General features: G+C 61.1%; 3 protein-coding genes and 2 long non-coding RNA genes across 23 annotated transcripts in view; 1 reads left to right on the top strand and 4 right to left on the bottom strand.

The window, feature by feature from the left end:
• Positions 1-2842, bottom strand: part of LOC144330919 (uncharacterized) — a 7593-nt gene extending 4751 nt beyond the window's left edge. Inside the window, exon 1 of the long non-coding RNA XR_013397566.1 lies at positions 2267-2842. This is a non-coding gene — a long non-coding RNA (uncharacterized LOC144330919). The remainder of the gene's footprint in view (positions 1-2266) is intronic.
• HSF1 (heat shock transcription factor 1) overlaps positions 1-10804 on the top strand; it is a 27156-nt gene extending 16352 nt beyond the window's left edge. For 2 of the 13 annotated variants that reach the window (XM_015146276.3, XM_077944684.1), the window contains exons 2-13: positions 5321-5429; positions 5859-5995; positions 6176-6300; positions 7427-7502; positions 7574-7635; positions 7749-7845; positions 7943-8079; positions 8206-8487; positions 9733-9838; positions 9918-9983; positions 10057-10126; positions 10197-10804. In XM_015146276.3, coding sequence (XP_015001762.3) covers positions 5321-5429; positions 5859-5995; positions 6176-6300; positions 7427-7502; positions 7574-7635; positions 7749-7845; positions 7943-8079; positions 8206-8487; positions 9733-9838; positions 9918-9983; positions 10057-10126; positions 10197-10402 — 1473 coding nt within the window. In that variant the 3' untranslated portion in view covers positions 10403-10804. Of the gene's footprint in view, positions 1-5240; positions 5430-5858; positions 5996-6175; positions 6301-7426; positions 7503-7573; positions 7636-7748; positions 7846-7942; positions 8080-8205; positions 8488-8862; positions 8947-9732; positions 9839-9917; positions 9984-10056; positions 10127-10196 lie in introns of all 13 variants that reach the window. The other 11 variants (XM_015146275.3, XM_015146277.3, XM_077944677.1 and 8 more) reach the window with 11 other exon arrangements.
• Positions 3562-5965, bottom strand: LOC144330917 (uncharacterized). The gene is made up of 3 exons (XR_013397563.1): positions 5758-5965; positions 5303-5493; positions 3562-3908 (listed from the first exon to the last, which is right to left on the bottom strand). It is a non-coding gene; the product is annotated as an uncharacterized LOC144330917 (long non-coding RNA).
• DGAT1 (diacylglycerol O-acyltransferase 1) lies at positions 10665-22964 on the bottom strand. Of its 7 annotated transcripts, none has more exons than XM_077944690.1 (19): positions 22487-22964; positions 21971-22077; positions 19806-20021; positions 17347-17434; positions 15082-15122; positions 14889-14974; positions 14753-14805; positions 14519-14624; positions 14319-14420; positions 14153-14227; positions 13972-14075; positions 13843-13881; positions 13730-13771; positions 13603-13647; positions 13396-13508; positions 13250-13315; positions 13082-13169; positions 12914-12976; positions 10665-12775 (listed from the first exon to the last, which is right to left on the bottom strand). In XM_077944690.1, the coding sequence occupies exons 4-19, from the start codon at positions 17350-17352 to the stop codon at positions 12620-12622; spliced, it is 1185 nt and encodes a 394-aa protein (XP_077800816.1). In that variant the 5' UTR covers positions 17353-17434; positions 19806-20021; positions 21971-22077; positions 22487-22964; the 3' UTR covers positions 10665-12619. The 7 variants fall into 7 exon arrangements, with proteins under 7 accessions (XP_077800816.1, XP_077800818.1, XP_077800815.1 ...); XM_077944692.1 differs by having other exon boundaries at positions 19806-20018; positions 22487-22611; XM_077944689.1 differs by lacking the exon at positions 19806-20021.
• On the bottom strand, positions 10787-12323 carry LOC106999992 (uncharacterized). The gene is given in 5 exon segments (XM_077942794.1): positions 10787-11048; positions 11051-11103; positions 11106-11448; positions 11451-11624; positions 12213-12323. Coding segments are annotated over 5 exon segments (720 nt in total). The 3' UTR covers positions 10787-11009.
• Positions 22965-24171: the final 1207 nt, after the last annotated feature.

Below are 24171 nucleotides of genomic sequence, written 5' to 3' on the forward strand. Positions count from 1 at the left end.
TGGTTTTTAAGGCCAGGCACAGTGGCTCATGCCTGTCATCCCAGCACTTTGGGAAGCCGAGGTGGGTGGATCACTTACGGTCAGGAGTTCAAGACCAGCCTGGCCAACCTGGTGAAAGCCTGTCTCTACTAAAAATATAAAAATTAGCCAGGTGTGGTGGCACACGCCTGTAATCCCAGCTACTCAGGAGGCTGAGGCAGAAGAATCGCTTGAACCCAGGAGGTGGAGGTTGCAGTGAGCCAAGATGGTGCCGCTGTACTCTAGCCTGGGCGACAGAGAGAGACTCCATCTCAAAAAAAAAAAAAAGTGGTTTTGAAAATGCTTTAATCAGGTGGGAGCTGCCGGGAGGGCGGCCAGAGACCTGGGCGTCCTCAGCCTGCTGTGGCTGTGGCAGAGCTCCTCTCTGAGGCGTGGGCAAGGTGGAGGAGGGAGCCCCTGGCGTCTTGGCCACATGCTCCAGCAGCTTAGTCTCTTTTCAGCTTGGAGTCGGTGAGGATGAGAAACTCTGGTGGTCTGCCCAGCCCGTGAGATCCGGGAAACCTTACTCGGGAACTGAGGGGAGAAGGGTCCCCATCTTCCTGCTCCCCTCCCCTGAGTGTAGTGCCCATCATGGCGAGCTGGGGTGAGAGGGAAAGAGGAGGCCGAGGTTCAGATGCCACCAGGCTCACTGTTCGTACCAGGCGTCGGTAGATTTTACTCCATAAGTGTTTATCTGTTAACATGCCTTTAGGACAGTTTTGAGACCTTAAATGGTTTAAGTCAGCTTTGCTTGTTTCACAGGAAGTACTTCCACGAAGGTCCTCACATTGCTGTCCCAGCAGTGGAAATCTCTCCATTTTCAAAGCATAGTTTTGCCGGATGTTGAATTTTTATGTTTTGTAGAGATGGGATCTCGCGATGTTGCCCAGACTGGTCTCCAACTCCTGGGCTGAAGGGATCCTCCTGCCTTAGCCTCCCAAAGTGCTCGGATTACAGGCCTGAGTCCCACACCCGGCCAGTATACAAAGATTGAGTGGCAGGGTCTTTTATTTTAATACTTTTATTTGTTTTGGTTTGTTTTTGTTTTTGTTTTTGTTTTTGTTTGGAGATGGAGTCTCGCTCTGTCGCCCAGGCTGGAGGGCGGTGGCACAATCTCCACTTACTACAACCTCCACCTCCCAGGTTCAAGCAATTCTCCTGCCTCAACCTCCTGAGTAGCTGGGATTACAGGCACCCGCCACCACGTCCAGCTAATTTTTTTGTATTTTTAGTAGAGACGGAGTTTCACCATGTTGGTCAGGCTGGTCTCAAACTCCTGACCTCAAATGATCCACCCACCTCAGCCTCCCAAAGTGTTGGGATTACAGATGTGAGCCACCACACCAGCCATTTTAATACTTTTTTTTTTTTTGAGACAAGAGTCTCGCTCTGTCCCCCAGGCTGGAATGCAGTGGGGTGATCTCGGCTCACTGCAACCTCTGCCTCCCGGGTTCAAGCGATTCTTCTGCCTCAGCCTCCCAAGTAGCTGGGACTACAGGCACAGGCCACCACGCCCAGCTAATTTTTATATTTTTAGTAGAGATGGGGTTTCCCCATGCTGGCCAGGCTGGTCTCGAATTCCTGACCTCAGGTGATCTGCCCGGCTCAGCCTCCCAAAATGCTGGGATTACAGGCGTAAGCCACTGCACCCAGCTGTGTTACACGTTTTGTGGTGTCTCACAGGTCTCTGAGGCTCTGCTCATTTTTGTTTTTGTTTTTGTTTTTTTGAAACAGAGTCTTCTTCTGTCACCAGGCTGGAGTGCAGTGGTGCAATCTCAATCTCGGCTCACGGCAACCTCTGCCTCCAGGGTTCAAGCAGTTCTCTTGCCTCAGCCTCCCAAGTAGCTGGGACTACAGGCACAGGCCACCACGCCCAACTAATTTTTTTTTTTTTGTATTTTTAGTAGAGATGGGGTTTCACCATGTTGACCAGGATGGTCTCGATGTCTTGACCTCGTGATCCGCCCGCCTCGGCCTCACAAAGTGCCGAGACTGCAGGTGTGAGCCACCGCGCCCAGCTGGCTCCTCTCCTTCTTATTCCTTCTTTTTTCTTTTTTTTCCTCATACCGAACCATCTCAGTGGACCTATCTTCATGTTTGCTGACTCCTTCTCCTAGTCAGATATGCTCTGTCACCCAAGCTGGAGTGCAATGGCGCGATCTCAGCTCACTGCAACCTCCGCCTCCCGGGTTCAAACAATTCTCCTGCCTCGGCCTCCTGAGTAGCTGCGATTACAGGCATGAGCCACCATGCCTGGCTAATTTTGTATTTTTAGTAGAGACGGGGTTTCTCGATGTTGGTCAGGTTGGTCTCCAACTCCTGACCTCAGGTGATCCACCTGCCTCGGACTCTCAAAGTGCTGGGATTACAGGCGTGAGCCACCATGCCTGGCCCCTCTGGTTAACTTTTAATCTGAATTATTATACTTTTCAGTTCCATAATTTTGATTTCGTCCTTCTTTGCAATTTTTATCTCTTTATTGATACCCTGTGTTTGATGAGATGTCATTCTCATACTTTAGTTCTTCAGATGTAGTTTCCTTTAGTTGTTTGAACATATTTGAAATAATTGACTTAAAATCTTTGCCTGGTAAGTCCAGTGTCCAATGTTTTGGCTTCTTTGGGGACGGTTTCTATTGATTTTTTTTTTTTTTTTTTTTCCTGTGGATGGTGTATGGGTCCTAGCTTCTTGTTTCTTTGCATATCTCGTTTTGTTTTGTTTTTTTAACTAGAGTCTTTGTTTGTTTGTTTGTTTTTGAGTCTGTTACCCAGGCTGGAGCGCAGTAGCTCGATCACAGCTCACTGCAACCTTCACCTCCGGAGCTCAAGGGATCCTCCTACCTCAGCCTCCTGAGTAGCTGGGACGACAGGTGTGTGCCACCACACCTATTTAATTTTTGTATTTTTACTAGAGACGGGGTTTTGCCATGTTGCCAAGGCCGGTCTCCAACTCCTGAGCTCAACCAACCCACCCACCGTGGCCTCCCAAAGTGCTGGGACCACAGGCGTGAGCCAGCACAGCCGGCTGGAGAACCGGAACTCTGATAGGTTGAGAGTGGCAGCTCTGGAGCTCGGGCTCCCCCGCCTCCCAGGATTTGTCACTGCTGCTGTTTGTTGTGGTTATCAGCCCGGTAGCTTTTCAGGACTGCTTCTGTAAAGGTTCTGTTCTTTCTTTTTGACGGCCACTGCAGTCTCTGTTCAGTTCACTGATGTGGGTCGGGACGGGGTGGAAATGTTCTCGAGGCTTGGAGCCAGCGAGTCTCCGTCTTTTTGGGGGCTGTGTGTGTGCTGGGGACGCCTTCAGCACTCGGCCAGGCCGTGGACAACCCGACTGTGCTTCCCCTCCTGCTTACGCAGAGCTCAAGGTCAGCCAGAAGCGAGAGCTCAGGGCTGGCTCACACGTGGACACGGCTGCGAGATGTCCTGGAATATCTCAGAGCTTTTCAGAGCCCCTAGTGGCGCCTCCTTCTCCCCAGCTGCCAGGCACTGCCTCAGGCAGCCCCAGCGTTCAAAAATCGTCTCTAAATGTTTCAACAAACACACCTAGGCGAACAGCTTTTTTATTCAGGAGAGCTTCAAGTCAAATCAGAGACAGCCTTGTGCGTGGACTCCTAGGCAGATGCTGCCAGGCCTCTGGGAATGGGGCCTGGGAGGAGCCCAAGCCCTGGCCCGCCCCGCAGCAGCTGCCAGGACACTGGTTCCCACGAGGACTGCAGCTGTTGGTCTTCAGGGCTGCGGATGGAGTGGGAATAGGGCACGTTAAAATGCCACAAAGCCTGGCCGGGCACGGCGGCTCACGTCTGTAATCTCAGCACCGCAGGAGGCCGAGGTGGGTGGATCACTTGAGGTCAGGAATTCAAGACCAGCCTGGGCAACATGGTGAAACCCCATCTGTACTAAAAATACAGAAATTAGCCGGGCATGGTGGCGCCTGTAGTCAACTACTTGGGAGGCTGAGGCACGAGAATCACTTGAACTTGGGAGGCGGAGGCTGCAGCGAGCCGTGTTCATACCAGTGCACTCCAGCCTGGGCAACAGAGCAAGACCCTGTCTCAGAGAAAAAAAAAAAAAAGTTCACACAGCCCACCGTTCTTACTAAGATTCAGCTGTTTTTCTGGAATAATTGCTCCCCGTGCTACTGTAATTCTTTGGTTAATTTTCAGAGTTCTGGAAAGTTGGCTTGGTGTTTTTCACCCTCTCTCTCCTGCTGCCTTGGGTCCTTTCCGTGATTGGTTCCCTCCCTAATGCATGCACATCCTTGTTTATTTCGCGTCTCTCTATATTGGAAAGCGGTTCTCCACTTCTAGTGCCATACCATGGGGGTTTTTCTGGCTTTTTTCCCTGTTTGCATCTGCAGCTCCCTTCCCTGGCAGGATAAATCTGCCCCACTGCCCTTCCCGTTTCTTCACTGGGTCAGCCGCCCCTTCCTGTGCAGACACCCCTCACCTCTCTCTGGCCCTGCTTCAGGCCCCCATTCCCTGCCGTGTGGGCTTCTCGCTGTCCCCTAAGCCTTCAGTGCCCCCTCTGAGCCACTGTGGCCACGGCCAGCAGGGATGCCTCCCTCGCCAGCTCCTCCTGATAGCTCTGGGCCTGAGCTTGGGAGAGAAATGGAAGAGGAAGAATATATGCAGTGTTTGACTGTCTCTGTTTCTCGTCTCACGTCACAAAACAAGAATGAATTTGGATTTCTGAACGCAAATGTGTTTTCCTCTGGAGTAATGAAATCAGGGCTCAATTTCCTTTGCTGTTCCTAAGGGAAATGTCCTGCTTAAACACCCATCCCGTGGGCATGGGCCAGAGTGCATCGGGTGCTTTGTGAGTGGAAACGTGGCCTTCTCTAGAACCCCTGGGTAAAGCTAAACCCCGTCCCGTGGGCGTGGCCAGAGTGCGGCAGGTGCTTTGTGAGTGGAAACGTGGCCTTCTCTAGAACCCCTGGGTAAAGCTAAACCCTGTCCCGTGGGCGTGGCCAGAGTGCGGCAGGTGCTTTGTGAGTGGAAACGTGGCCTTCTCTAGAACCCCTGGGGAGGGGCTTCCCGGCTGTGAGGAAGGCCCCGCATCTGCCCACCGCCCAGTCCTGGGCCTCACAGTGAGGATGCAGGTCACGCTGCACAGATGAGCCCCGTGTGGCAGGTGGTCCCAGGAACGAACTCGCCTCCCCCCAGCCCCCTGGGCCTCCCATGGCCCCAGCCCCATCAGGTGGAACGTGCACTGCCTGCGCTCCAGAAGGGGTGGCCTGGGGAAGGGTGGTTTGGGCGCGCTGCCTCTTGCCACCACGCGTGACCCACCGTGTGTCTCCCTTTCAGAGTGGGAACAGCTTCCATGTGTTCGACCAGGGCCAGTTTGCCAAGGAGGTGCTGCCCAAGTATTTCAAGCACAACAACATGGCCAGCTTCGTGCGGCAGCTCAACATGTGTGAGTGCCGCCTCCGAGGTGCGGGAGGCGGACCTGCAGACGGTGGGACCCCAGCAGGAGGACCCTGTGGATGAAGGACGGAGCCCCCTGTGCTGGCTAAGGGCATGCCATGGAACCCAGCAAGCCTGGGGGCCGGGGGCAGCTGCCTCTTCCAAGGGGGAGGGTCCTCGTGGGTATGAACCTGGGGTCCCCAGGGAAGGACCGTGAAGCCCGAGCTGTACTCCATGTGTATCGGGCGTGGGGAGCCCTGTGGGGACACAGGGTCTCACTTAGACCAAGACCACCCGGCCACCAGGCGTGGGCTCTGAGGGACAGGGTGGGGTCTGACCGTGGCCAAGCTCCGCAGCAGCCTCCCAGGGCAGTGGCCGCTCTTTGAGGGGTCTTGGTCCCACCCTGAAGCAGAGCCGCCCCCTTCCCTGCTATGTGCAGATGGTTTCCGGAAAGTGGTCCACATCGAGCAGGGTGGCCTGGTCAAGCCAGAGAGAGACGACACGGAGTTCCAGCACCCGTGCTTCCTGCGCGGCCAGGAGCAGCTCCTTGAGAACATCAAGAGGAAAGTGACCAGTGTGAGTGCCGGCCCCGCACCCTCGCCCAGTCTCGCCTGCCATGGCTCTCCCCGCCTGGCCCTCCCTGAGAGCTCCCACCCCAGCCTGCCCGCTTCCTGAGGGACCTGCTGCAGTGTACGAGCCTCAGCCTGCCAAGCTCCCAGGCCGATTCAGTGACCCCTGTCCCTCTCGGGGATCCAGGTGTCCACCCTGAAGAGTGAAGACATAAAGATCCGTCAGGACAGTGTCACCAAGCTGCTGACGGACGTGCAGCTGATGAAGGGGAAGCAGGAGTGCATGGACTCCAAGCTCCTGGCCATGAAGCAGTAGGTCCTACACCAGCACTGTGGGCTGCAGCGGGTGCTGTGGGGGCAGGGCCCTGTCCAGGGCTCCAGGTGCTCAGCCCCACCTCCTGCTCCACCCAGATCTATTGGGCCTCTGCCCCAGCCCCGCCGCCCATGGCTGCTGGGACCAGCCATTCTCCACGTGCAGAAGGGGGTCCAGAGGGTCCCTGTTCTGCACGTCCCCAGCGCTCTCTGGGCCATCCTGGCCTCCCGGGGTATTGGCTTCTGCCTGGGCTCCGAGCTTGGCGGGACCTACCAGCCTACTTTTGAGGACAAGCCCTGCACAGCAGACCCATCCCACCCGCCTCGGGCCTGGGGTCAGACGCATCTCAGGCCCTTCCTGAAACCTCTGCCCCACATGTGCCTGGGCCTATGGAGCTAGCCCCCCAGCCCCTCCTCACCAGGACCCTGCGGCTCTGGGGAAACCTTAGCAGGGGCCTGACACATGGTGGCACCTGAGAAACTGAGGCAAGCCCACCTCAGAAGGCTGGCTCAGGTCTCGCATCCACTTTGGGGCTCCAGGCATGCGGGAACCCCAACCCCAGTTGGCCCCAAGAAGACTCACAGGCTTGGCGGGGCTCAGCCTCCCAGAGCAGCAGGAGCGCGCTCACGGCCCTGCTCAACTGGCTGGGGACAGCTCTCCCCCACCCCGTGGGGCCACCTCTGAGCCACTTCCAGGCCTGGCCCTGAGCACCTGCGGGACCCGGGACAGCCGGTGTCGCACCTGAAGAACGTCCTCCCTCAACCTGGCTTCTCAGGCCTCAGAAGGGCGGCTTAAGTGTCTGCTCCTAGCCTGTGTCCAAGGCAGCCCTCCAGGTGTTGGCCAGGATGGATGCCAGGATCTGGGTGCACCTGGATCCTGGTGCTCCCGTCCCCAACACCCTACCTGACACCAGGTGTTCCTGTCAGGGAGGGGGCAGTGGGACCAGCAAGCCCTGGCCCTGGCCCCCAGCCCTCCACACAGCAGTTCTCATCCTGGGGTGGGCCAGGCCAGACATGGTCATACTTAGCCCTGCTCCTGCCTGGTGGACGGGGAGGGTCTGTGGGGCTCCCTCAGCCCTGGGGCTCCTGGGATCGGGCCCCACTGACCCAGCCTGGTCTGTTGCAGTGAGAATGAGGCTCTGTGGCGGGAGGTGGCCAGCCTTCGGCAGAAGCATGCCCAGCAACAGAAAGTCGTCAACAAGGTGGGGGCAGGGCCAGAGGGCCGGCGGGGGCCCCACAAGGGCCGGGGTGACTGTGTCCTCTCTCCCCACAGCTCATTCAGTTCCTGATCTCACTGGTGCAGTCAAACCGGATCCTGGGGGTGAAGAGAAAGATGTGAGGTTTTGGGGACGCCTGCATCCGCCACCCAGGGCCCAGGGCCGTCCTCCTCCTCTGTCAGCTGTGCCCCGAGGTAGGGGGTGGCAGCTGACTTGCACCCTTCCCCACAGCCCCCTGATGCTGAACGACAGTGGCTCAGCACATTCCATGCCCAAGTACGGCCGGCAGTTCTCCCTGGAGCACGTCCACGGCTCGGGCCCCTACTCGGTGAGTGCTGGAGGCAGGGCACCCGTCCAGGCCTGCGGGCGCAGTGGGGTGTGTTGCCCTGGCCGGCGCTGCACGAGCCTCCTGTCTTTGATTGCAGGCCCCCTCCCCGGCCTACAGTAGCTCCAGCCTCTACGCCCCCGATTCTGTGGCCAACTCCGGACCCATCATCTCCGACATCACCGAGCTGGCTCCTGCCAGCCCCGTGGCCTCCCCCGGCGGGAGCATAGACGAGAGGTGGGGGCCGCATCACCCCAGCCATCCTGTCCCCCAACGAGGCGAGCCCCTGTGGGCCCAGGGCAGAGTTGGGGATGAGGTGGGGCTGGCCAAGACACCAGCTAACGTGGCCCCCCTCGTGTCCAGGCCCCTGTCTAGCAGCCCCCTGGTGCGTGTCAAGGAGGAGCCCCCCAGCCCGCCTCAGAGCCCCCGGGTAGAGGAGGCGAGTCCCGGGCGCCCATCTTCCGTGGACACCCTCTTGTCCCCGACCGCCCTCATTGACTCCATCCTGCGGGAGAGTGAACCTACCCCCGCCTCCGCCACAGCCCTCACGGATGCCAGGGGCCACACGGACACCGAGGGCCGGCCTCCCTCACCCCCGCCCACCTCCACCCCTGAAAAGTGCCTCAGCGTAGCCTGCCTGGACAAGTGAGTGCCGCCCCACCCACAGCCCCTGGAGGCACAGCCCTGGGCTTCAGCTCAGACTGTCCCAGAGGGCAGCTGGCAAGGCAGGACCCTACCCCTAACCTCGGAGCTCTGGGCTGGGGAGGGAGACAGGTGCCAAACAGATCACCCCACAATCCCAAACGCCACAGAAGCCAAGGGCGTGTCCGGGCAGGCTGCTGGGCCCTGCTCTCAGCCACCCCTCCTGCTGCTGCCACCCTCTTGCCACAGGCCACAGGTCCTGGCAGGTCGTGCTGCCCAGACAGATGGCAGGAGATGGTGAGCAGGGCCTGGCCTCCACACCCCCAGGCTTGCCCAGCCCCTGCCTGCAATGGGGGCTCTTGTTTTTGTATCTTGCAGTTTGGCTCGCACTCCACAGATGTCTGGGGTCGCCCGCCTCTTCCCCTGCCCCTCTTCCTCTCCGCATGGCCGAGTCCAGCCAGGGTTAGCGCTGACCCCACTGGGGTGGGAGGAGGGCCCTGCCAGAGCTCGGGCCCTCCCACACAGCCGTGGACCAGACCCAGCCTGACGGGGCATGAGCATCGGGTCTGGGCGGCATCGTCCTAAGCTCCTCTGTGGCTGGGGCTCAATGTCATCATGGCTCCCCTGGCCATGGGCCTGTGGTCATTGCCTGTGACAGGGACAGGTCTCCCTGGCCTGGCACGGCCTCTGGTGCTGGCAGGATCCAAACTGTGGTGCTGACTGCACTTCCTGCCAGGTGGGGTCTCCAGGGCACCTCTGGTACCCAGCCTGGCTGCCTGTCCCATGGCCCAGGTGTGCCCCATGGCCTAGTGCTTTCTTGGTCACAGCCACCAGACTGTGGGTCTCATTCCCACAGCAGCACCAGGGCAGGGACTGAGCCACCCACACACTGAGCACAGCCCCAGCCATTTTCCCAGTGTAACAGGAAACCTCACCAACCCTGAAAACTGAAATCCCTGATCCTCGTGCTAGAGCTGAATACGCCCCTTGTCTCCTGGGTCCTCTGCCACCAAGGCCTCCAGGCCTCATGGCGAAGGGATGCCCAGCATGGGCCCAGCCGCACCCGAGGGCACAGAGCCTCCACCACCTTCCAGGCAGTCTTCGAATGCACTGCCCCCTCCAGCCTGTGCAGGCATACACGGGGGTGCGGCCTGGGGGATACAGTCAAGGGGAGCCCTTCTCCCACAGGAGCGCATCGGGGTGTGGGGCCTGGGGCACTGGTTCAGCTACCCCCTCATCCCGGGCCAGGAATGAGCTCAGTGATCACTTGGATGCTATGGACTCCAACCTGGACAACCTGCAGACCATGCTGAGCAGCCACGGCTTCAGCGTGGACACCAGCGCCCTGCTGGACGTGAGTCGCGTCCTGTCCCGCCCCGCCCCGCCCCGCCCCGCCCCCAGGTGCTGTTCTGACTTCCCTCCCTCCTCTGCAGCTGTTCAGCCCCTCGGTGACCGTGCCCGACATGAGCCTGCCTGACCTTGACAGCAGCCTGGCTAGTGTGCGTAGGCGGGCGGGGGGTGAGGGGGAACAAGACCAGCAGGAGCGCTCACGATACCATCTCCACCCCACAGATCCAAGAGCTCCTGTCTCCCCAGGAGCCCTCCAGGCCTCCCGAGGCGGAGAACAGCAGCCCGGATTCAGGTGAGCCAAGTCCCACCAACCCCCTCTCTGCCCCTGACCCCCCACCGCCTTGACACCCCCACCCCCGCAGGGAAGCAGCTGGTGCACTACACAGCACAGCCACTGTTCCTGCTCGACCCCGGCTCCGTGGACACCGGGAGCAGCGACTTGCCGGTGCTGTTTGAGCTGGGGGAGGGCTCCTACTTCTCCGAAGGGGACGGCTTCGCAGAGGACCCCACCATCTCCCTGCTGACAGGCTCAGAGCCTCCCAAAGCCAAGGACCCCACTGTCTCCTAGATGCCCCGGAGGAGCTGGGCCAGCCGTGGCCTGCCCACCCCCACCCCCAGTGCAGGGCTGGCCTTGGGGAGGAGAGGCAGCCTCGAGGTCCTGGGCACTGGTGGGTTGGCCACCACAGCCCCAGTAGGACAAACAGGGGCTCAGGTCTGGGCAGCACCTCTGGTCAGGAGGGTCACCCCGGCCTCCCAGTCTGCCTTCCCCCAACCCCGTGTCCTGTGGTTTGGTTGGGGCTTCGTAGCCACACCTGGACTGACCCTGCAGGTTGTTCATAATCAGAATTGTATTTTGGATTTTTACACAACTGTCCCATTCCCTGTTCCATAGAGATATACAGATATATACACACAGGTGGATGGACGGACGGACGGACAAGACAGGCAGAGATCTATAAACAGACAGGCTTTATGCGGTGGCCTCCCATGTGTTTCCTCTGTCCCAGGGTAGTACGGTGGATGGGGGTGCAGTGAGGAGGAGCCCAGGGCACAGAAGGGCTGGGCTGCAGTGGCCTCCTGGGGGAAGGCGGACGCTTGCAGCTAGCCCCATGCCTGCCCAACTCCGCAGGACCAGAGACCGGGGTGGGCACCCTGGCCCTGCAGGTCTCTCGTCGTCAGACCACCAGGAACCCCATTCCCAAGGTGTTTGCACTCAGGGACAGGGGATGCAGGGCAGGCACACTGTCTTCCTGCCATAGTGCCCTCCTATGTAGGCACAGGCAACAGAAGCCTGTCCCATAGCTTCAGGGTTTTCCACTCAGCCTGGTGGAGGAAGGGAAGGGGGCCTGGGGTGGGCAGTGGAGCAGGCTTTGCTTCTTTATCTGGCAGCAACAGCTTGTTCTTGAGCTCCATTGGCCAACAGGTGGGGACAGGCACAGGAGCCTATGTGGGATGGAGGAATCGAACCCACACCTGTCCCCCTACCAGGAGCTCACCCACTACCACCATCCTCAGCAGGGCCCAAGGAAATGCCTCCACTGCAGGGCCCACCAGCCCCCACTGGGGTAGAGGAAGGGTACCACCAAGGTAGCCCGCTCTCCCCCCACACCACCACAGTCCAGCAGGTTGCTGATGAGGCCCCCCGTGCAGTCCTGGGACCCTGTGCAGGGCCTTCTCAAACACCTGCCTTGTTGGGCCATAGCTGCAGGTCTGGGGGCACCAGGGCCTGGTCCAGTCTTGGGATCTTTAATCAAGCAGTCACCCCAGCAAGGTAAGGCAGCAGCAGGGCCCTGGGGTTACCCCTGACCTCCCACTGTGACCAAGGGGTGCCCCATCTGTCCAGCTTGGTGGATTGCAGGGCCTGGAAACAAGGTGTCCTGAAGGCTGTGGGGCTGCACTGTCTGCACTGCCCAGCCTGGTGCCAGAAGAGCAGAGGGCAAGGCAGGCCTAGGGATCAAGGGTGCCCCAACCTCGTGGAGGGCAGCTGAGAGCCACCTGCACACCAGATTCCAAGTGAAGGAGAGAGGCTGCCAAACTGAGCCCTGCCCCAAGGCAAATAGCCATGGACATAGCCATTGTGTACTGTAGCCCCTCGGCTCACCAGACCCACACCAGAAAGGCCCTGTGGACTGTCCATCCCTGGGCCACCCTGGCTGGAGCCCACTTCCAACAAACACAGGGCGACCTCTTCCTGAGCTGAGGCTGGGCACCGTGGGTGCAAGCAGGCTCATCCTGCACCAAGCCAGAGTGCTGATTCCCTCACACCCAGCAGGGGTGGCACCAGGAGAGGATGCCTGAGCTGAGCTTTTCTAGGTAGGGGAGTGTGGGGAATGGGGGTGTCTGCCTGGCCTTGCACTCCCCCTACCGGCCATGCCCACCCTGTTGCAGTGGAGCTGCTTCTCCCCAGCAGGTCCGGGGACGTCAGGCCTCCTGGCCCCTGGAACAGCTGTCCACATGGCTCTGGCAATCACCCTTGTGGGTGTGGCCATACCTCCCACCAGGCCCCTGGCAGGCTGAAGAGGTCACTGGACAGCACTTTATTGACATCCTCGGACCCGGGGCAGGGTCAGCAAGACTCCCAGCTGGCATCAGCCTGTGTCTGGCCTGCTGTCGCCATCCCTGAGGGGTGCAGGACAGAGCCCCATAGGGGCAGAGAGGCCTCCCTGGGACAGGAGGAGGGTGCTGTGCAGCCAGGCCCATCCCCAGCACTCGAGGCCCAGGAGGAGAGGCGGACTCTGGCAGCGGGGGTGAGGTGGCAGTGAGAAGCCAGGCCCTTGGGTGCAGCTCAGGCCCCTGCCACCGGGGCCTCATAGTTGAGCACGTAGTAGTCATGGACGTACATGAGGACGGCTATTGGCTGTCCAATGATGAGCGTCAGCCATACAGCGGCGTTGCCATAGTTGCCCTGGAAAAAGCGGCCCACGAACCAGGCCAGTGGGATCTGGGGAATGAGGGGCCAAGTCAGTCGGCCATGGTGACCACAGGGCTGGGGGCTTCAGGGTCCCTGGGCATGGGGGGGTCAGCCCAAGGGCTCAGGCAGGGGGTAAGTGGGTGAGGAGGCCACGTAGGGGTCGCTCACCTGAGCCATCATGCCTGTGAACGCCCAGAGGCGGAACATTCGCAGAGGGACGCTCACCAGGTACTGAGGTGGGAGGGAGAGAAGATGTCAGGGAGGGGGAACCAGCCATCCCTGCCGTGGGCATACCCCTGCCCAGGGATGAGGCAGGACGTCCCACAGAGCACTGACCTCATGGAAGAAGGCCGAGGCCAGGAACACCCCTGTCCTGGCCATCCACCTGCTGCTGCCCCGTCGAAGCATGGGCTTGTAGAAGTGTCTGCAGAGGGGGAGTGTGGAAAGGGGTTCAGGGTCACGGCCATGTTCCACATCTCACACACACACACACCCCCCACCTACCTGATGCACCACTTGTGCACAGGGATGTTCCAGTTCTGCCAGAAGTAGGTGACAGACTCGGAGTTCCTAGGGGCCAAGAGACCACAGGGGGATCAGAGCACACCATGGCCCATCCCAGCCCCCAGGGACACCCCAGGGACACTCACCACCAGTCCCGGTAGAACTCCCGGTCTCCAAACTGCATGAGCTCAGCCACGGCATTCATGCAGGAGTGGAAGAGCCAATAGAAGAAGATGAGCCAGATGAGGTGGTTGGGGACCTGGCAGGGGGTGGGGGTGGGCACCAAGTTCTAGAACCTTCCCCATGCCACCATCCCCTCCTGTCCCACCCACGCGCCACCTGTCCGCACTCACCGCCAGCTTCAGGAGGCGCTCGATGATGCGTGAGTAGTCCATGTCCTGCAGACACAAGCCCTTCAGCCAGCCGTGCTCCCAGCCACTCCCCAGCCACCCCAGCCACAGGAGCACCTGGGCCGCTCACCTTGAAGGGCTTCATGGAGTTCTGGATGGTGGGGACCATCCACTGCAAAGGAGGGCACCGTGTCAGCTCCCAGCCACACCCAGCTGCACCGAACCCCACCCCACCCCACTTACCTGCTGGATCAGCCCCACCTGAAGCTGGGTGAAGAACAGCTAGGGGGGAACCAGAGAGCAGCCAGCTGAGGCCTTGGCGAGCCTGGAGGACCCCAGCCTCCAGTGGCCGCCCTCAGCCCCCAACCTCACCATCTCAAGGATCCGTCGCAGCAGAAAGCCCTTCCGGATGCGGGGAGAGCGGGGAAAGTTGAGCTCGTAGCACAAGGTGGGGGCGAAGAGGAAGTAATAGAGATCTGGAATGGGCATAGGGGATTGGTTCCAGAACAGACCCGGCCTGTGCCCTGCACCTCAGCCCCACAGAGGTCCTCACCGCGGTAGGTCAGGTTGTCCGGGTAGCTCACGGTGTGCGGGGCAGCGGCGCTGCTGGCTTTCTTCCCCGCAGAGGCTACGAACACAGCAGAGTGGGAGGCGGGGAGTGGGGCCCTGCTGCTGCCCAGCCCCCCAGCGGGCAGCCCCAGCCCCCAGCAGCCCCTTACCAGCCTTGGCCCTGGCCCTGCGGCACCACAAGTTGACATCACGGTAGGAGAAGAGCTTGAGGAAGAGGATGGTGTGCACCATCAGCGCCAGCAGGGAGCCCACTGTGGGAGAGGTAGGCTCAGGCCTCCACAGGGCCACAGCCAGAGGCCAAGCCCGTGGCTGGCCCAAGACAGCTGGGCAGGGTGGGATGGGGGCGCACCTGGAGTGATAGACTCAACCAGTAAGACCACAGCCGCTGGGAAACACAGAATGGTGGCCAGGTTGGCCACATGCAACAGCAGTCCCGCCTGCTCCGTCAGGGCACCCTGGAGTGGGGGGCAGAGTACTCAACCAGGGCTCCTATTGCCTGGGGGAGGGGCTGCCAGGCCCGGGAGCAGCTCCTCCCAGGAGCACACACAGCAGGGTAAGCACACAGGTGAGGGGCACTGCTTACCACCGCCAGGCGCTTCTCAACCTGGAACGCAGCCACAGCAAAGACATTGGCCGCTGTGGACAGAAGCACCAAGGCACAGGTTCAAGGCCACGTCAGCCTGATTCCCACCCAAGGCCCTCCTCAGAGCCCAGCTCACCAATAACCAGGCACGGGGCGGGCCAGCTATAGGGATCCTTCAGGAACAGAGAAACCACCTGGATGGGGTCCACCAGGATGCCATACCTGGGAGTGGAGGGATGGGGGCCTGAGTGGGTGGCAGGTGGGGCTATGGGGCAGGGCCTGGACAGGCCATGGGTGGGGCAGGGGTGGGACCTGGCAAAGGCACTCACTTGATGAGGTTCTCCAGAAATAACCGGGCATTGCTCAAGATCTGCGAGGGACGGACAGGAGGGTGCAGCCCCTTTAGTCCTGGCCACAGGGCACTCACCCCAGATCCTCCCAACACCTCTGGGCACGTCCCCAGCCTGAGCTCAGGGTGGCAGCCTCAGGCTTGCAGACCCAGCCCTGTCTGGTCTCCATGCCACTCTCCGAGACTCAGCACCCACCTCAGCCAACACCAGTGCTGGGCAAGGGGAAGTCCCTCCCTGTCCCCATCACACCAGAGGGGCCCGCATGGAGGGAACAGCCAGCAAGACCAACCAACCCTGTCAGACGCCTGGGCCTTCAGGAGCAGAAAGACCAGCTGCTGAGCTGCTCACATCCCTCCTGCTGAGCCAAGCCAGTGAGGGACCCAAGGCTCCCACAGCCAACCACACCAGAGAGACAGCCCCAGAATACAGGCCTGCCCAGGGAGGCCTGCCCACAGCTGAGCCCTAAGGAACCAGTCCCTACTGGTGGCCCAGGCTGAAGGGAGGGAGTTGCCTACCCTTTCTCGGCAGGAGCAGTGCCCAGCTGTGTGGCAAGGGGGGCTGGGCCTGGAGTGCTTCCCAGGGCTTGTGCCCCTCCTACCTCTTCTGCTTCCTGCAGCCCTCCAAGCCTTCGACACTTGGCTCCAAAGCAACTTCCCAGGACTGAGCCCCCATGGGAAAAGGCTCCTGGGACTAGCCTGGAGCTGGGTGCTTGGTCTCCCTCTGCAAGGACAGGAACCTCTTCCTTCATCTTACAAGCACTACCAACACCTCCATGAGCTGGGCCCCAATGCCACAGACCTGGCTTACCACCCAGAGCTCAGGCCTCACGCGGTGGTGAACTGGTGCTGGGGAAAAGGGTCGCTGGCAAGGAAACACTGAGGGTCTCTTGCCTGGGTGGTCAGGGAAGGCTTCATGAGAGAGGAGACTGCTTCAGAGAGACAAGGGCCACTGCCCCGCCTCCCTCAGTTGCAGGGCTGACACACAGGCCTTCTGCACGGACACATGTGGCCCACACTGTCACTGGCCTCTCCTGAGGGCTGACAGTAGGCAGGTGCCAAAGCTGCCAATGGGCGGTACCCATCTCCAAGCCCAGGCCACAGAGGGAATGCAACAGGCAGCCCAGAGCGGGACACATGCCTGGGGCTGGGGGTCATGGGGGAGCCAAAGCAGGGAAAAGGCTTCAGGGCTGGACCAAAGGGCCAGGCAGGCCCAAGAGATTGGGGAGAACACACAGTGCTGCCTGGGCTACACAAGGCCCAGCCTGGGCCAGGAATGGGCTGCGTCTCCTGAGTGCTGGGCTGGCGCTGGGCCCACTGTCCTCCTGCCTGGCCAGCTTCTCAGCCACCAGGCCTCGTGGGCCTCCACAGCTGGCCACCCCCAGGGAACCTCCCAGGACTATGGGCAGTGGCGGTGTGGATGTGCAGCCCCTTCCACGTGGTTAGCCACAGGAGCAGCACCCAAGGCCAGAGACAGACACGCCTGGGTGAAGGTCAAAGGCCTCGAGCCACATCAGCCCTGAGTGGGGGAGGCTGGACCCAGACAGCCCTTGCCCCTGACCTGCCCTGTGGGTGCCCCTTTGAGCCCTAGATTCCAACTACTTCTGGGGTGGGGCTGTGGGAAGCAGACCCAGAGGCATCAGGCCTTGGACGTGGCACAGGGCTCCATCTAATCACCTTCCTGGGGGGCTCCTAGGACCCACAGCTGAGGGAAGGGGCCAGGAGGACTGCAGAGTAGTGGCCAGGCCTGCACGGTTCCATACCCACGCAGGCCATGTGGCATAGCACAGGAAGTTCTTCTCACATCCCCTGCCAGAGAGGCCTTGTGTCCACAGAGCATGCAGTCCACTCTCCCACCAGCCTAGGGCAAGACCGCTCCACCCTGCCCTCCATGGAGGCCCTGCACCCCTCAGACCCAGCTCACAACACACAGGCTCCAGCCAGGCAGTGCTCGGCCTCCCCACGCCCACACCACATCTGCAGGGCCCTCCTGGGATCCAATGGGGAGCCGCAAGTATATGGTGCACGGGCGCCCAAGTGACCACAGCAGGGGCAGCTACTGCCACTCCCCTCCCCAACAGTCCAGTGCTGGTGGCCACATGGAGGTGCAGCCTGCTCCACACACCCCAGCCCACAGGGGCTCCAGCCCCGACACCCTGGGTGGCAAAGCCTGTTCCCAGGCAAAGGCCTACCTGGGGCAGAGCCCCACCTAGACCTAGACCTGCTCCCAACACCATGTCCCACTCACCAGCATCACCACACACCAGTTCAGGATGCCACGGTAGTTGTTGAAGCCACTGTCAGAGCTGAACAAAGAATCCTGCAGGCGATGGCACCTGACAGAGCACAACACAAGCACCCGCTGAGTGGACACCAGCAGGGCAGGGCCGCCCTCGCAGGATCCAGGCCCCCACCCCAGCCTCCTCGTCTGCCCTCAGGCCCCACTCCCTATTCACAACCAGGAGGAGAAACCAGGCAGAGCCACACTGTGGCCTCAAGACCTACAGTGGGCAAAGCTCTCAGGACCCCCAGAGCCTGCACCTCCAAGCAGTGGGAAGAGCACGTCAGAGTCAGGAGAAGCAAGCTCAGCTGGCCCTGCCTGGACTGGACCTACATGGAGCTTGGACACTCCAGGTCTCACTCTCCAGAGGCCTCTGGCCACTGCCACGCACTCTGGCTGTAGACTAGCACTGGGGCCACAAGCAGGGTCCCACCTGGGGATGGACCAGGGGGCACCGCCCAGCACTGCGGGGACCAAGTGGTGAGGGTTGAGTCCACCCTATTCAGTGGGCCCATTCCAGCACCCGGGAGCCAAGGGGTCCCCCACACTTGGACGTGCAGGCTCAAACTGGCAAAGGTAGGCCAAGCGCCAGCCACACACCAGCCTGACATGCACCTTCCCAGAGGCAGGGATCCAGCCCTCATGTGCTGGTGTAGCAACCACTTGTTTGTGATGTGTTCCAGCCCAGGCTGAGGGGGCTGAAAGGAACCCACCCAGGGCTAGGTGATTGCTGGCCAAGAGGCTTCCAACAGAGGCGGGTGCCCACCCATGATCTCCCAACCAGTGCTGGCGGGGCACAGGCAGACCCTGCCTGTGGTCCTCAGCATACCGCACAGGTGGAAGAGGGCACCCAGCCCAACAGAGGGACTGCCATATAGCTAGGACAAGGATAGCAGGAGCTTGGCCAGGCCCCACACGTCCTAGGAAGCAGTGCTGGCTCACATACACTAGCTGCAGGCCCGCCTCACCTCCCAGCTGCCGTAACACCAAGAAACCACACACAGCATTGACCAAGTCCTCAATTTTGTAAGAGGAGAGGCCAGATCTCCCTTTCCCTCCCACATACACATTTGTCCCTCAGAGCCCCTAGGCAGGGAGAGTGGGCCTGAGAGTGATGGCAGGAGCCCCGTGAGGCAGATGCCCTCAGGGTGCCCAAGGCAAGCTAGCTAGGATTGGGGTTGACAGTCAGACGGCCCTGCCCAGGAGGCAAAGGGCCAGGGAGGCCAAGAGGCAATGCCAACAAGCCCAACCTTTGCCCCCCAAGACCAAGGTTGGTGCAATACCTGCCCAATCTACACCTACACGGTTCCTGACAAGTCTACACTGTTTCACAAAACCCCCAGGCAGGGAGGATGATCACACCTTTCCCTCTGCCCATTTAGACTAGAACACAGGGGCAGGCAGCTCCACCCCAGCCCCTGCTTCTCCCAGCTCCAGCCTGAGCGTCCTGCGTCCACCTACCAGGTCCATCTTGGGCCATGCAGTGAGGCTGTGGTCTCCACCTGAGCCTCCCTCCTACCCCCTCCCCAAGTTGGCAGCTGCCTTCCCAACTGACCATGGCCCTTGGCTCATCTCCCCAGCCTACTCCACTCATTGCCTGCCCACAACCAGGAGGCTGGGTGTGGATGCCGCAAGAGCCCCAGCACCAAGACAGGAGCAGGGGCACGAGGCCCAGCTGCCCAGCAGCCTCTCTGAGCCGTCTGCTGGACTGGGCCTCTCCACTGCCCCCTCTTCCCAAAGTTCAAGCCCATTTGTTTTCAGCAGAACAATCCCAAGCCTCAGGGTTGGCCTTCTTGCACCACAACCTACCAACCACAGCTGTTTCACAACAGTGTGACCCCTGCCCCCTTTGAGCCACCAAGGACACCATGCTGGCTTTATCCGTGCCCATCTCCAAGATGAAAACAGGAGTCGGAAAAGGGTGGTGCTTCCCAAAACTCACTGCAGACAATCCTATACAAGCTTTCTCAGGGGCCCCTCGACAGGCTTCCAAGGCCTTCCTTAACCCAGCCATGCCCTTGCCTCAGGCCCTTCACAGGCCTGACCAGCCCTACCAGGAGGCAGCACCCCCACTGCGCTACCCCTACCCCTCACAGGCCCCCATGAGCAGGAAGCCCCAGTCCACCAGTGCCCACAGAGCTCCAAGCAGCCAGTGCGGCCAGGGGCAAGTGGGCTAGAGGGCAGGCAGGCTGCATGGAGCGGCATGGGGAGGCGGGATCTGCCCCTGTGCCCACAGCACCTTTGTCCACCCTCTTTCCTACTGGAGGGCCTGCCCAAGCCTCTGCACCTTCCAGCTGTCCCTGCACCCACTCCCTAGTCCAAGAAGACTCGGAGCAGCCTGCCCTCCCTCCTGCAGCCCCAGGCCCACCCAGCCAACAGGATCCTCTCAGTCTCACAGCAACAGTGAGACCTTGGCATATGCCCACCCGCCACCCTGTCTCCAGGTTCAAAGTGTGTCCAAAGGCACAGGTCCCAGTGAGTCCCACACTTGGGGCCCACACAGTGCAGCTCCAGGGCCAAACAGAATGAGGAGGGGGCAGAGTCCAGCTCTGCTCCCAGCTGCCGCCTCCTTCCCTCTGGCCTCTGGGCTGGGCCTGGGTTCAAGATGGTTGGGGCAGGCTCCCTGCACCTCGCAGACCCTGCTGGAGAGAGGAAGGGAGAGTCAGAGAGGACACCTCAGGGACAAAACACCCTGGGAGAAGCCAGAAACCGGAAGGGCCTGACTGGGGTGCCTGTGAGCAGAGGGCTGCTGGGTGTGTGCAAAGAGCCTGGCAGGAGTGAGCCACAGGCAGAGCAGAAAGGGGTGCCCTCTCCTGCCTGCCTCATAGCCTCACCTTGCCACGGGGCCGGAAGAAAGGAGCTCACACCCAGAGCCCAGCCCTAGGTGAGCAGGAAGTGTCCGTGAGGGGAGGAGGCCCCGAGCTCAAGGAGTAATGAGGAAGTGGCAGAGAGGAAAGGCTGGGCTGGGCCAAGAGCTGCAGGAAGCGGGAGGGAGGGGAGGCTGTGAGGCTGACAAGGGGGTGCGCTAGAGGCCAAGTCCCAGGAGGGCAGGCAGAGCAAGGCCTGACCCAGAGAGCAGGGAGAAGAGTCCAGTGGCCACAGCCAGTGGGGCCCCAAGCCCTGCTGCGTCCCCAGGTCTGAGGGACAAGCACACATGGCCTGCAAGTCCTGGAGACACAGAAGCAGATGGACTTTTGGTCTCAGCCTCCCAGGAAGGCCTCACCTCTGCCATCTACTGCCCCTCTTCCCAAGGAGAGACGACCTCAATGGCAGGGACAGGGACTCACCAGGCCTCTCCCACGAGCTCTGCACCCATCCCACACCAGCAGAAGCACAGGAAAGGCTCGCTGGTTTGCAAAGCAGGAAGGTGACTACTCTCCCCTATCTACCCCCAGATGGCAGCTTGGCCCAAAGCTGGGACTACCCTCATCTCACACTTAAAAAAACTCAATTCCCCGCTGGGCGCGGTGGCTCACACCTGTAATCCCAGCACTGTGGGAGGTCAAGGCAGGTGGATCACCTGAGTTCAGGAGTTCTAGACCAGCCTGACCAACATGGAGAAACCCCGCCTCTACTAAAAATACAAAATTAGCTGGGTGTGGTGGCACATGCCTGCAATCCCAGCTACTAGGGAGGCTGAGGCAGGAGAATCTCTTGAACCTGGGAGGCGGAGGTTGAAGTGAGCCAAGACTGTGCCACTGCACTCCAGCCTGGGCAACAAGAGCGAAACTTGTCTCAAAAAAAAAAAAAAGAAAAAAAGATCTCAATTCCCACATCCTCCACAGGTCATGTAGCCATCCCCCCTGCCTCCTAGAGAGAGGGTAACTCCAGGAGCCACACCTCCTTTTCAGGCAGGAGGTGCCTAGGCCAGCCTCCCTCATCAGCACCCCAGACCCACAGCAGGCAAGCACCCCTCTCAGGAGGGCCACCCTCCTCCCCACAGCGCCTTCATGGCCTCCATGCCTGACCTTTGTCCACACTGCTCCATGCCTGCCTCTAGCTGAGGTTATCTTATCTCCCAGATGAACTGAGCACCCTGAGGGCCACGACAGTGCCTGCCCTACCCCAGTCCCCTCCCCATGGTGCCCAGTGAAGGAAAGCTCTGTTCTTGTTCACTGAGAGAGCAAATCACTGCCAACTAAATGTCCAAAATCAGCCCACTTCTACCTTGATAACCTCTAGGCCCTCAGCTGCCCTCTAAATCAAAGCCCCTGAGGATCCCTGGGCCAGGGTAAAGGCCATCAAGGGGGGATGGAGGGTGGCAAGGGGATTGCTCAAGGCCAGCTTAGAGGAGGAAGCCAATGCCCAGGCTGGCCAAGTCCTTCCCATGGGCCATGGTTCTCTCCCTCCACCGCTCTCTGTCAGTCATCAGCTGAGCCGGGTACCCGCCTACGGGTATGTCCACCACCCCAATACCCCACCCCCCACCTGGAGGGTGGAAGTCCCAACACAGAACCCAACTCTCTGTCCCTACAGCAGACACTGGTTCTGGCAACATCAGCAGTGCTCCAGGCCAGCCTAACCACTGGAGAAATGAAGTGGCCACGGAGCCACTCTCAGGAGGGTCTGCAAGGACAAGAATGCCTCTTACACTGTCCCTTGTCCGGGGCAGCTGCTGATTCCCCCGTCCTCGGACAGGCCTGGGCTCCCGCTGGCCCCTCCCTGGCAGGCCAGCCCTCCTCCGGGAGTCTCTCCTACCTGCAAGGCACCGCTCAGAGCACCAAGAAGGACCCATCACCACAAACTGCCCAGATCTCATCTGACTCCTTCCAGATAAGGGGACACTGTCCAGGGCGGGGACCCCACCAGCCCGCCCCTCGAAAAGCTCCTCGGGAGCCCCTGAGGATGCACAGACCCAAGAGGATCTGAACGCGGGACCCCTGCCGGCTCCCCTCTGCCTGGCCAAGGCCAGCTCCGGAGCCCCTACCCAGTGACCTTGTCAGGTGACTCTCCCCCCAAGCCTCAGTTTCCCCACAGAGCCCACAGGGCACACCGGTCCCCCTTTAGCCCAGGGCCCATGTTCTCGGACTCGGAGCTCGCGCTTCGGCCAACCCCGGAGAGTCGCGGGGCCCTGGGTCAGAGGTTAGGGGGTCCGGCGCTTCGCTACCTCAGCTCCCAGTGGCCGCTAGCCACGCCGTCGTCTGCGTCCTTGCTGGGGGCCGGAGCTGGCGCGTCCCCTGCGGCTCCCATGTCGGGGCCCGCAGCAGCGTCCCGCACCTCCTCTTCCGCCGCCGCAGGCCCGCCGCCGCCGTGGCTCGAGGGCCGCGACCCTGTCCTCCGGCGCCGAGAGCCGCCCGCGCCGCCGCGGTCGCCCATGGCCTCAGCCGGCGGCAAAGCTTAGGCCCGCCGGGTTCGCAGCGCCCGAGGCCCGCGGCCCCACCTCCGGACCTTCGGCAACGGCCGCCGCCGCCCCCTGCCGGCCGCCGTAGCCCGGGTGCCCGCTCCACCGGCGCGTTCCACCCGCCCGCGTCGTGCCCGTAGGCCTCAAGGATCGCGGCCGCGTCGCTCCGGAGCCGCTAACTAACTGGCGGCCGCCTCTCACGTCCATTTGTAGTCCGCGGCCGACTGAGGCGGGGCCTGGAGAGGCTAACGGAGAGCAGAGCACCCTGGGAGCCGTAGTCGCCGCGGGCGCGCCGGCGCAGAGCACCCTGGGAGCCGTAGTCGCTCGCTGGGCCGGGGCTGCAGGCTGCAAGTGCGTGCAGCGGGAACGGACCTCGCATCGCCCCCGCGTGGTCCCGGGGTCCTGTCCGGGGGTGCGCCGGGCCCCGGCTTCCTGGCCGCTGTGCTCCCGCCCCTCGTCCCACTTGTGTACACACGGGGTCTCAGCGACTCGCTCGGGGCAATCATTTAGGAAGCGCCTAGTGCGCCACGGTCCAGCTGCCCAGGCCCGTGTCCGCGGCGGCTCGCGTCGCCGGCCACCCAGCGCGTTGGTTTCCGCGCGCGCAGATTACGGTAACGTCCCTGGCGCGCTTGTGCTCCGCGAGCCCTCTGGTTACCCCGGCAGGAACCTGCTTTTCTTCACCTTAGGGGACGACAAACAAGGGCCAGGTCAGAAGACCAAGCTGGAGAAGTGCACCAGGCCCTGCGTCACCAGGACGCCTGCCTTGCACGAGACTCCCAGGCTCTCCACCTCCCCGCCTGCAGAGCCCGGCGAGAGGAGGGCGAGGGCGAGGGCGCAGGCCCCTTAGTGGTGTCTCCTCGGCCCACCCACTCCCTCCACAAGGAGCTCCACTTCCCTCAACTCTCAGGGCCTCCCAGTTTCCAACCTGGGCCAGCCTCTCCAGGATGTCAGGAGTCTGGGGCGCTGGATTGCCGGGACTCAAGAGTTGCTCTGTTGTTGTTTGTTGTTATTTTTTCTTTTTTCTTTTTTTGAGACAGAGTCTCGCTGTGTCGCCAGGCTGGAGTGCAGTAGCGCGATCTCACCTCCCTGCAATCTCCACCTCACGGGTTCAAGCGATTCTCCTGCCTCAGCCTCCCGAGTAGCTGGGACTACAGGTGCGTGCCACCACACCCAGCTAATTTTTGTGTTTTTAGTAGAGACGGGCTTTCACCATGTTGGCCAGGCTGGTCTCCATCTCCTGACCTCATGATCCGCCCACCTCGGCCTCCCAAAGTGCTGGGATTACAAGTGCAAGCCACCATGCCCCGCCTGCTGTTATTTTTTCTAAAGACTGGGGTCTCACTATTCTGCCCAGGCTGGTCTTGAATTCCTGGCCTCAAGCAATCCTCCCACCTCAGCCTCTGAAGGTGCTGGGATTACAGATATGAGCCACCGGTCCAGCCACCTTGTAT

Source organism: Macaca mulatta, chromosome 8 (assembly GCF_049350105.2).
Source record: "Macaca mulatta isolate MMU2019108-1 chromosome 8, T2T-MMU8v2.0, whole genome shotgun sequence".
NCBI lineage: Eukaryota > Metazoa > Chordata > Mammalia > Primates > Cercopithecidae > Macaca > Macaca mulatta.